Source organism: Trematomus bernacchii, unplaced genomic scaffold, assembly GCF_902827165.1.
Source record: "Trematomus bernacchii unplaced genomic scaffold, fTreBer1.1, whole genome shotgun sequence".
Taxonomy (NCBI): Eukaryota; Metazoa; Chordata; class Actinopteri; order Perciformes; family Nototheniidae; genus Trematomus; species Trematomus bernacchii.
Window position 1 is genome coordinate 6804560 of NW_022988043.1, and position 11648 is coordinate 6816207.

Sequence of the window (11648 nt, forward strand, 5' to 3'; positions counted from 1 at the left end):
ATTAAACTGAAAACTGAATCTGGAATCATTTATCTATCTGTTTTCTTGGTCTTTATATTGTAATTCTATCAAACTGATTACAAATACACAATCCGTCTGTGGTTATAGCTTACATGTTATGGTAGTAAAGGGTGAGGGTAAACTGATAGACACACAGACATACCTCCTAATTTCATGCAAGGAATGTCAAATCTGTTCATGACAAATCAGTTGTTAAATCAAAGTCATAAAGGTAGGATAATAAATCACTTAATAGCCGGAACAGTATTAACGATAGCAGTTTATAATCTATATGAACTCAAACCCCTTTCCTATGGTACGCATGCGCAGGAAACAGTGTGAGAAGTGCGTGAAGTGGGTCGGGACCATAGGTCGGGACTTGACACAAAATCTGAGATTTGACTTGATCCGCGCTCCAGTTTTAAGGATGTAAAGCTACAGGTTGCGGACAAGGACTTACTTAAGCATGTTTTTGTAAACAGCTTGCAGAATTGATGAAGATAATCCAGGAATTTTACAGGATCTGCACACCCTACTGCTCGCCCCGTCGGTAACTTGGGACAGAGGCTGCTACACCAGCTAAGCTAAGGTAGCGCAAAGTGCTAATGCTAGCTATTTACAAAGCCTTATGTCGTTATTAATTGAGGGAACTTATACCAACCAAGGGTTTCACAGTAAAACTGTACTTTGACATTACATATCGACCTGTTTGTGCCGCGGCGTCCCTGCTCACCTCCTATTAGCATGCTATATTTGCTACTGTGATATCAACATGAATCGGTGCTAGCTGATATGGTTAGTAGCAGGAAGCTAGTCAAGCTCACATCAAGCTAACCGAATGAACGTCTGTTTCCGGTCAAAAACCGAAAGCGAGCAGTACAAGTGTTTAACTTGTGAAATTAATTTGACAAGAAATATATAAATATGTTGGCCAACATATATTGCACTAAGGTTTGATTAATATTGCGTTGGAGACGTTTGGAACTTTTTTGTTTTATTCCTACAAACAACACCTACAATAAACTAAAGTACTTAAATGGTTGACTATTAGTACATGCTATGTAAAAGGGGTAGGTATAATACGTTCAAGCTTCAGCCTACACTCGTTAATAAGACGTATTTGGGCATAACATGTCAATTAATTTACTATCACAGACTAAAATGACACTATGTGTATAACTTGTAATAGTTATCTAATCATGTCATGGGGTTTAGGTTCTTCTCGAGCTCAACAGTTCTTATTAAAAGCACATTTGTAATTGTTTTACATATTGAAAAAAATAGTTCCATTGCGTTTTGTTAAAATGTTAGCTTTTATTTTGAAGAGGATTGTTTACTTCCGGTGAGTTGTGTCCGTATGCAGTAACTTCCCGGGGAGACGGCAGCCAGAGTGGCGCCGTTAGCTTGCAACAAGAGGCACGCAAAACAATTTAACCCTAACTTCTATCCTAGAATGAACAGTTCAGGGGTTTTAATTTAATTAGACACAGGTGCATACAATATTACTTCGTCAGGTGATGAGGTAATTGCTTAGCTAGCATTATTATACTGCTAAATATTCTGTTAAATCGTTACAGTAGCGTTTCTGATTCATGCCTCCTGCCTGCTTCTCAGATTCAAATAGAAATATCATGTTCATCGGTTTTACCTAAATAGCTCAAATGTTAACCAGAATTAATCGATAGGGTGGCAGTAAATTACAGCCTTTATCTAAAAAATGTACAATACATAAAACACAGGCAATTTACAGCCTGACTTTCTTGGTCAGTTGCAAGTTCCTTAGATACTCCAACTAATACAACAGCAATACAACTTTTCATATTAGGCACATTTTAAGAAATATACATGTTTTTTTTATCATAATGAAATCTAACATCTGTATCACGCTAAACAAATTACAGCCTCATAAACTACTATAATTTTCAATCAACATACTTCTCAAACAGTTTGATCACAAATTTGCAAATTATCCTTTTTTCAGATTTTGTCCCCTTCCTTCCTGATGCTGGGGGTCTTGTGAGGACACACATCTTCCTCAACTACAGCTGAATTGCTGTGAAGATAGTCTCTGCTGAGGCTTCCTGATTGAGTGAACCACATATAGATATATTCTCAGAAAGTGCAGTGAGAGAGAGAAGTCAAGATGTCTATCACCAACACACCTACCAGCAATGATGCCTGCCTGAGCATTGTGCACAGCCTGATGTGTCACAGACAGGGTGGTGAGAGCGAGACGTTTGCCAAGCGGGCCATTGAGAGCCTGGTGAAGAAACTGAAGGAGAAAAAGGATGAGCTTGACTCCCTCATCACTGCTATCACCACCAACGGGGCCCATCCCAGCAAGTGTGTGACCATTCAGAGGACTCTCGATGGACGACTGCAGGTAGGAACACACAATCACCTGGGTTATGAATAACATTTATTTTCTACACGTTAGTGCATCTGGCCCAGGGCGTAAAGTTTGGTGGGCTAGATGCACTTGACCATTGTGTTTTTAATCTAGTCTGAACAAGCTGCTCTAGTGGAAAACGGGTTGTGTTCATTGACACTGCGTTTGACCTCAGCTGTAAGGGCAGTGAGTATACAAATGATTTAACGCTTTTTTCCTTTATTCTTCCTCTATCTTTTTGATTTTTGTTGTTCCCAGGTGGCGGGACGTAAAGGGTTCCCTCATGTAATCTACGCACGGCTGTGGCGGTGGCCTGACCTGCATAAGAATGAACTGAAGCACGTCAAATACTGCCAGTTTGCCTTTGACCTTAAGTGTGACAACGTGTGTGTCAACCCCTATCACTATGAGCGAGTGGTGTCTCCTGGCATAGGTGAATAATAGGGAGGCTTCCAGTTAGTCTTTTTTAAATTGGTAAAATGTTTATTGGGCTCTTCAGAACCTAAACAGAACTTCAAAAAAACACTGTCTAAAAGATGTTGTTCTAGCTTACTGATCATTCAAATGTATGTAAAACGATAAAGAAAAGGCCGTTCAATGCAATTTATTACAGTCTCTCTTAACTGTGACTCTTAAATAAAGAAGAGGACATCAACAGAATAAAAATGAATAATTATTTATTCAAATTGAAAACACAAATTATTTTGTTCACAACTACTCTCTTTATTTATACATTTACTATTACATAGTCTACTTGTATTTTTAAGCAAAAATCAAACAGTTCATCGTTCCCTTTCTATTCATCTTTTTGTAAAACACTGTGGGACTGGATCACATGTGTAAATTGTCCCTCACTAACATGTTCCGCCCTTTGATCCTGTTCCTCGTGCACAGACCTATCAGGACTGACTCTGACCAGTTCTGGCCCCAGCTCCGCTTTGATGGTGAAAGACGAGTACGACTTTGATGGTCCACAGAGTCTGCCCTCGATCGACGGAGGGCACTCCATCCAGACCATCCAGCACCCCCCCTCCACCAGCTGCCCGGCCCCCTCTGAGCCCTTTGCCACTCCAAACCTTCTCCCCCCTGCTGAGGCCTCCACCTCCGCCTCTTCGTCAGCTTTTCCTGCCATTTCTGCTGGATCAGGAGGTTAGTACAGTTGTTAAATATTCCTTTATGTATCATGATGTCTGCATTTGTTTGTGCAATACAGTATGTGTGTGTAATTTGAAAGTTACTGTAAATATTTTACTGTCTCACTCAAAAAATATGACTTCAGAAATAGAATGGATTAAGTCATTTCAATTTCAATCATGAGTAAAAGCCTAGTGTTCTTTGTTTTGTGAATTATTGATTCGGTTCTCTTTATCTGTATCTGACTTGTGTTGTCCTTTTCTCCTCAGGTGCCAGCGCCAACTGGTCGAGGAACAGCAACTTCAACCCCAACACACCCCAACACACAAACGGCCATCTACAGCACCACCCTCCCATGCCACATCCGACACACTACTGTAAGTACACTGTCACTACAGCTTCAAGTTCATCTGCAGACGAATAGCTTTATAGATTGCATTTACTTCAAAGTGGGTGATCACTGACATTTCTCTCTGTTTCTCTCAGGGCCGGTGCATAATGAGCTCGCCTTTCAGCCTCCTATATCCAACCATCCAGGTGAGAACACAAAATCCAGAAGTACATAGACCCTGGGCTATTTTTTTCTTGGTGTTTTAGAAAACAGTTTGAATCAATTTGACTAACCGCGCATCGATCTTTACAATTTGATTCATAGAGTGATGTCCTTTTTTCCGCTATCATTCTTCATTGCTAAAGCACTATTGCCCATTTCAACTGTTGCTTCAAGTGGGTGACTACATTAGATATAAAGCTTTGTTAATATGCTGGGTTTGATTGCCTCTGGGTCAACTTTTGATTGTCATTACATCAAATGTACAAGTTACTTTCAAATGAAACATATAGTGCTGAAACAATGAAAATAATCGATTCAAAATATCCTTGTTTAATAATGGTTTTACAAATGTATCAAATGAAAACGTGGCTTGTTTGTCTTCATTTCTGTACTACGAAAATATACCTTTATAAATAGCTTGACAAGGAAAAATGTTCATTCCTGAAATAAAACCGTTGACATTAGTTCTCTCCCTTCTGTTTCAGCTCCTGACTACTGGTGCTCCATTGCCTATTTTGAGATGGACGTTCAGGTCGGGGAGACGTTTAAGGTCCCCTCTTCTTGCCCCATCGTGACAGTGGACGGCTATGTGGACCCCTCAGGAGGAGACCGCTTCTGCTTGGGTCAGCTCAGCAATGTTCATCGCACTGAGGCCATTGAGAGAGCAAGGTAGGAACCATAATAACTTTCAACAGTTATACGCACGCTTGCGGCTATTGTAGGCCTATAAGGTCTTAATTGTAACTAGATGGGATCTCAAATGAATGCTCTACTGTTGTGTTCACTGCAAATAATCAAGAGATGTATCACTTAACAAGAACAACCTTGTCTGTTTTTCTGTTTAGTCCCAGCATGTTCTGTTCTGTGTTTTGTGTTTCCCTCTGTATAAGCCTCCTTGGGTTTATGAAAGGCGCTATATACCTTTAAGTTGTTATTTTTACATCAGTCATTTACATCAATTATTTACAAAATAGAGGTTCTGCACCCCGGTTAGAATTGCTCAAGCTGATCCATGAAGCACTATTTCGATGCTGACTATCATGCTATCCTACCTGCTTCTTAAGATTTATATTTAGGCTTAGATTAAATTCTGCTTCACTTTGATGTGGTAAGAACATGCAAAATCAAACATATGGATGGGAAACACTACGTTTATACATGATTAAAGCCAGATCAATAAATTCATAAACATAAAAATGTTTAGGATTTATTTCATTCATAGTAACAGAATACACATTGGTATAAATATGGTCTTAAAACCATATTTTAACTTGTTGAAACCTGCAGAAACTCTATAATATAATCTTTAGATGTGTGTTTGATGCAGATATAAATATCCCAAAATATTAAGGCAAAATTAATTTTCTTAGGTGTATCTTTGGTTGGAGTATGCACTATTTTTCTACCCATTTGACACTTAAAACCCTACCACAATGTCATCTGTTAAAAGCTCAGAAGCACATGTTGATCCAAGATAACATCGCCTAACCTTCTTCACATTTGGTTCCTTTTATTTCTTCCTGTTTAGTTAAAAAATAAGCTGAGAATATTCTTGTTAAAAGGATGTAGAATAATGTTTCATGACTAGGCCACCAAATTGTTTGTATTTGTAATTCTAACATGACAAAGGCATGCAAAGGATTAAAAAAACATATAAAGCAACTGTGTGAAACCAATTTAAGTTCTGCATATTTTGCTGATCTAATATGTCTAGGTGAGAATCGTTGAATGCAGACAATAAATGGCTATGTTTACTATGAAAACTCAATATGGCAATATTATAACTCTGCTTTATTCCCTTCCTGTTGTCTCCTCTCTTCCAGGCTTCACATTGGCAAAGGGGTTCAGCTGGAGTGTAAGGGGGAGGGGGATGTGTGGGTGCGATGCCTCAGTGACCACGCAGTGTTTGTTCAGAGTTACTACCTGGACAGAGAGGCCGGCCGAGCCCCTGGAGACGCTGTGCACAAAATATACCCCAGCGCTTACATCAAGGTGAGCACATAGTCACTGGACTGTAGAAGGAGGACATCCCTCAAGGCTGTGTGAAAGATCAAACCGTCTCTTTCTATGCCCCCTCCTCATGCATTCTGCTCTGACATTGTTTTTTAAGCTGTTTTCCCCATGCTGCCACAGTCTTCATTTACATTTCTGCTGGTAGTAGGTACTTGCTGCTGAAGGACATTTGTTAACGTCTCCTCTCTCCGCCAGGTGTTCGACCTCCGTCAGTGCCACAGACAGATGCAGCAGCAGGCCGCCACGGCTCAGGCCGCCGCTGCAGCTCAGGCAGCCGCTGTGGCTGGAAATATACCTGGCCCTGGATCAGTTGGAGGAATTGCTCCAGCTATTAGTAAGAAACTTTACTCTATATATACCGATGCACATTCACACAGACACCAGGGTTAAATGCAGAGGTCAAATGTCACTGTGTGTGCATGTATGTGTGACAATTAAAGAGGGTTTCCTCCTCCGATTCTGTCAGGGGGTGGTAAAGGCAGAGTGGGTGGATGTTAACAAGCAGTGAATGGGAGCTATGTACTTGCATATGACGCAAACATAGAAATGCTCAGTGAAAAATAGTGTTTTACATTTTGATTTAGTTACATTTAGTTAAAAATGTAGTTGAAAGTTTTGCACATTTTCTAGTGATTTTTCTTCTACGGTGTTGTCACAAGTCTTTTAAATCTTCAGAAAATATTTCCCTATGTCAGAACATCTTGGCCCAAAACCCAGATACTCAGTTGCCTAAAAATCGGGAATTGATTTTCAATTATTCGATTATCATTTTTTCAACTCAAAATAATGGTTATCACTTGAAGTCTTCGGTTAATACAATTCACTTGAATCCTATTTAAAATGGAATAAATCGTTTTTTTCCACACACAAACTTTATCCCACTCACCTGATCTCTCCTGTCCTCCAGGTCTCTCGGCAGCAGCTGGTATCGGGGTAGATGACCTGCGGAGGCTGTGTATTCTCAGGATGAGTTTTGTTAAGGGCTGGGGTCCCGACTACCCCCGGCAGAGCATCAAGGAGACCCCCTGCTGGATTGAGATCCACCTGCACAGAGCCCTCCAGTTACTGGACGAGGTTCTGCACACTATGCCTATAGCAGACCCTCAACCTCTGGACTGAGATGCGCCCCCCCCCCCCGCAGCATCACACTGCAGCATACAGCGGCTACGGAGAGTCGTCCTCAGTGAACCGTGTGGAGAATCCAGTGAAACAGCGGTGACACTGTAGCTGTCCCACATGAAAAAAAAAACATTCAGGTGTTTTTGAGGTACCTTTGTGCACTGTGGCCCCTACTTTTGCTTTTTTTCAGCATTAGTGACACTACAATTAGCTAAAGCCATATATTAAATAAAGATATGTTGCTCTTTATTTTTGATATATGGCTTTGATTTGTTATGACTGGAAAGATGAGTAGACAGTTACAAAGCAACACATCATGATGATAGATGACCTGAAGATCCCATGAAACTGGAATGTACAGCGACTACTCAGTCCACAACTACTGACAGACATCAGACTCACTGAACAATGGAAGAACGCCTGAGGGCTGTACAGCTGCGGGATGAGTGTCTGAGCACCAGGAGAGTGCTGCTGGTTTCTATTGTGTCAGACTGCTTCACACCTGGCATGACAAGCAAGTCTGGTCCACGAACAGCCATCCACGAACATCACACAGAATGAAAGGACAAGCGCCATGCCTCAAGCCGACTCTCACTCTGAACTGAAACGAGGTCAAGTCTAGGGGCTTCTCTGTGATTGGTTATGGGTTTTATGGAGGTCCAATGACAAATCTCTTCTCAATTAAACAAGATCCCCACTTTCACAAGACAATATTGTCCTTCAGTGGCGTCATGACATGCAAAGTTAAATGGCAATATATCTGTTTTGACCAACTATCTGTGAAAATATTATTTCTCCACTCACTCAAATATTGTGATGACAGGAGGCTCATCAATCATTTGTCGTTGGTAAATCTCCACCCTGGTCTCCTCTCACTTGTTTCATGTATGGTTACTGTTTTGTTAAGTGCCCTGTTATGCTGCCACGAAGGGTGAGTCTCATGCATCTTCTTTTCTCAATTTCTCTCAGAGCAGAACAGAGCTTGCTTTTGTTCAGTAAAAGTGGGGAAGAGGCATACAGCTGGTCTTAGATGTATGAAGTTTAATCATGGTAAAAGCAACAAAGTGTATCAATGTTTGGGCAAACCAAAGTATTCATTTGGAAGAAGCAGTCTTGTGTGATCATGAGAGAGAAGTCCAGTGGACATTAATTTGGAAATTAAATGAATTTGAAAGGGGATTATGTTTCTTTTCTTTTCAATTGTGTATCTCTTTATCTCCAACCGTACCCGACACACTCTCCACACAGTTGAGAAATATTGAACTGAAATATTTTATGACTTGCAGCCCGCCTACTTGATCAAGGTCTCTTGTGTATAGTTTACTGACACAAATACAAAAACCTAAGACAGTTTCACAGCAATATTGACTCTTTTTTTTTGGGTTCTATTTTTGTTACTTTATTAACTGATATGTATTGTAATTTTAGCACTTTAATTTTTTCAAGGTTTTAATTCAATAACCCTAATTTGAGTTGGTTGTCCTGCAATGTGGAAAAGGGAGTGAATAGAGTGGTTTATATTTGATGTAGGATTGTGAAAAGACGCATCTTTGTGTACATTAGTATTAAAAACATGCAACACTAAGTCACATTTTTTAAAGACTGTTTTTGCCCTTTCACTCTTACACACATTTGTAGTTTGGAGTTGCATTTAATTTTTTGGATTTGCAGTTTTCTTTCATTTTTAATCCATGTAAATATATTTGTTTTTGAAAAGTATGTCAATGTCTGCATGGTTTTAATGGCAAATAGACCCTTTTATATCTAACCCTTTTTAAATGGAGTACTTCACTTGCCCTGCATTAAACAGGGAAACTGGACTCTGTGGAGTGTAGACAACTGGAGTGCTGCTGGTCTATGACAAAAGCATTTAAGGCAAACCGAGGGAAGCTACATAGTCATAACTAAAAATCTAAATGTAAGAACATAAACTCAAATTGCTGGAACCTAAACTCCTAAAGAACTCAGAGGCATAGTTTGTTTAAATACAATAATTCCATCTAAAATTAGTAGACACATTTTTCTCACAGGTGTAGAAATAGGTGAAGCTAAATTGACACACATAAATAGATATGAAGTAAAGTCCCATCTCATCTGCCCGTGCATCTTTTGTTTTCTTTCACAGCAAATCGCCATACAGTAAATCCTGTCTGAACATATGTATCTGACAAGACATTTAAAAAATGTATTTGTGTATTTTTCCCTTTGAACAATGCTGTCTTTGTGGGTTACAGATAACATGGAAAAAGACACACTGCATACTCAGCCGTGGTTTCTTTCCTTTTACCCATCTTTGATAATTCACTATCATTTGAAAAGCATTGTTTAAAAAAAGTATTTTTCCAACCGCACGAATAAGAGTCAGGTTTTTGGGTTTATTACCATAATTATGCAACTGATTATTCAGGAAACAGGATATTTTAAGATTATGTTACTGAAAGAAGTGATGCTGAATTATGTCTGGAGAAATAATGTTATGTTTGGTCGTGCTTTAAGGTGGACAGATGTTTTTATATTACTTGCAGTTATTATAGGAGCCTAAAGATATGGCTCAAGGAGTTGTTGACTACTATGACAGATTGCAGATATACATTTTACCTGTATTTCTTATGTGAGAGTCTTTAATTAAACATGGCCGGATATTCTCTAAATGGTGACCTGTTTATTTTCTATAAAAACACAACATGAAATAAGAAGACATACCCAACATGAAGAGGTTACAGTATTACGTTTTTTTCAAAGATAGATTTTCCTCTTGGGAGCTGGTGGCTCAATTGAACACATCGCACCATTTAATATCATATTTTATTTTCAAAGAACTGCAACCCACACGTGTTTTCACTTTTTGGCCAGGTTGAATTTGGTTGTTGGGATTTATGTAGGTCAGTGTACCAAAATACATCTTGGTATGTCATAGCATGAAAAGCACAGCTGTATTAAATGAAATGAAAAGTGCACTCAGTGGAGAGCAGTCCTCCGCCAGGTGTTATATCTCCATAGTTGTTGACAGTCGAGACAGAACAATGTAAATAAAAAAGGATTTATTTATCTCAGCGTGAAGTTACTTTTAAGTTGTTATATTTGACAGACTTTCACTCTCCATCCAAGAGTTTTCAATTATGAACCTGCTTGAGTATAATGGAAGCCATTGAAACAAAATGTAGACTTTTCAATTAAAAACAACTGTAGAGTACATTTTAACATAAGGGGTGTGTCGTCTTTGTTTAGTGTAGTAACACTATCTGGTATTGATTAGGACTCACTGGGTCACATGACATGGAATCTCATGAAAAAAACTGAAATGATTTATTACATATTTTTAGTTTAATCAATTTATGACACATTCAGAATAAAATTAAAGATGTACATTTTAGTTGTTTACCAATTATGGGCACGTTGGCCCAATGCTATTGACAATATTGTTATTACAATAGTAGTTTATTGATTGACCCCAAGTGAAATCCTGGGGTTTTAAATTGCCATCCATAATTTAAATGATGTGGTGTTTAAACACCGTCACAAACCTGAGAAGATGTCTCGTCAGGCAACAGATTAACGTCTCCTGTATGGGTGGCTACTCACCACCAGTCCATCATTTCTTTGATCAAATGCTTTTCTGCTGTAAATGAGGGTCAGAATCCCCTTAAATCAATACCACATTGAGTTAAGAACAACTTAAAGGTCCCCTATTATACTGTTTTTCATCAATATAATATAGGTCTCAGATATATACAAAACATGTCTCTGAAGTGTTTGGCTCCAAATACCAAACAGATCATGCATTGCAGCATCCCATAATCCCCTCTGTTTCAGCCCTGTTTCAAAAGTGCTGATTCTCTGTCTGTTACTTTAGATGAAAATAAGGAGCCACTCCCCACGCCCCTCAGAGATATTTGGATGGCTCTAGGAGGAGATTCAGGTGATAAGGTGGGGGGGTTACCTTGGTTGGTTATTGGCTAATGGTTACACAAGCCAAACAATAGTTGACATCATAAAGTGGCCAAAATCTGATCAGCTCATTTTCAGACAGGTTTTTATATAAATGGATCAGGACAAAAAGTGAGCGAATCTTTTTTCCTAAAACGTTCAGAATCTCTTTACACAGAGGGGACACATGTTTATGTATAAAAGACATGAACAAGTGGATTTTGCATAATAGGTGACCTTTAAGACACTGAGGTTATTTGTGTGTTTCAAACAAATATACTGAAGTTAAACCACATACTCATGAGATTACTTTTTTTGGCTGTGAAATGCTTACACTATCACACACGTTAATGCTCTTTACCCATGATAAACCCACATTGGTGCTTTTAAGAAGTTTGAGTAGTGTTACTGCAAATGTATGACCCTGTAATTGCCAGCCTACACAAAACAATTAGTCTCACTAGTTTGACGTTTTATTTTGGTTGGAACTGATCAAAACTAGAACCAGGGGCC

The 11648-nt window shown here is 39.1% G+C and overlaps 1 protein-coding gene across 3 annotated transcripts; it reads left to right on the forward strand.

The window, feature by feature from the left end:
* Positions 1 to 344: 344 nt before the first annotated feature.
* On the forward strand, positions 345 to 9859 carry LOC117472912 (mothers against decapentaplegic homolog 4-like). Of its 3 annotated transcripts, none has more exons than XM_034118353.1 (10): positions 345 to 589; positions 1982 to 2383; positions 2648 to 2822; positions 3284 to 3538; positions 3793 to 3900; positions 4010 to 4060; positions 4562 to 4745; positions 5900 to 6068; positions 6285 to 6423; positions 6997 to 9859. In XM_034118353.1, the coding sequence occupies exons 2-10, from the start codon at positions 2144 to 2146 to the stop codon at positions 7206 to 7208; spliced, it is 1533 nt and encodes a 510-aa protein (XP_033974244.1). In that variant the 5' UTR covers positions 345 to 589; positions 1982 to 2143; the 3' UTR covers positions 7209 to 9859. The 3 variants fall into 3 exon arrangements, with proteins under 3 accessions (XP_033974244.1, XP_033974246.1, XP_033974245.1); XM_034118355.1 differs by having other exon boundaries at positions 3293 to 3538; XM_034118354.1 differs by lacking the exon at positions 345 to 589 and adding an exon at positions 1425 to 1522.
* Positions 9860 to 11648: the final 1789 nt, after the last annotated feature.

Bases quoted from the DNA above. Each gene is read 5' to 3' on its own strand.
- LOC117472912 (XM_034118353.1), top strand. From the start codon at position 2,144: ATGTCTATCACCAACACACCTACCAGCAATGATGCCTGCCTGAGCATT. The intron at 3,901-4,009 runs GTAAGTACACTG...TGTTTCTCTCAG, and splicing joins GCCACATCCGACACACTACT to GGCCGGTGCATAATGAGCTC. The intron at 4,061-4,561 runs GTGAGAACACAA...CTTCTGTTTCAG, and splicing joins TCCTATATCCAACCATCCAG to CTCCTGACTACTGGTGCTCC.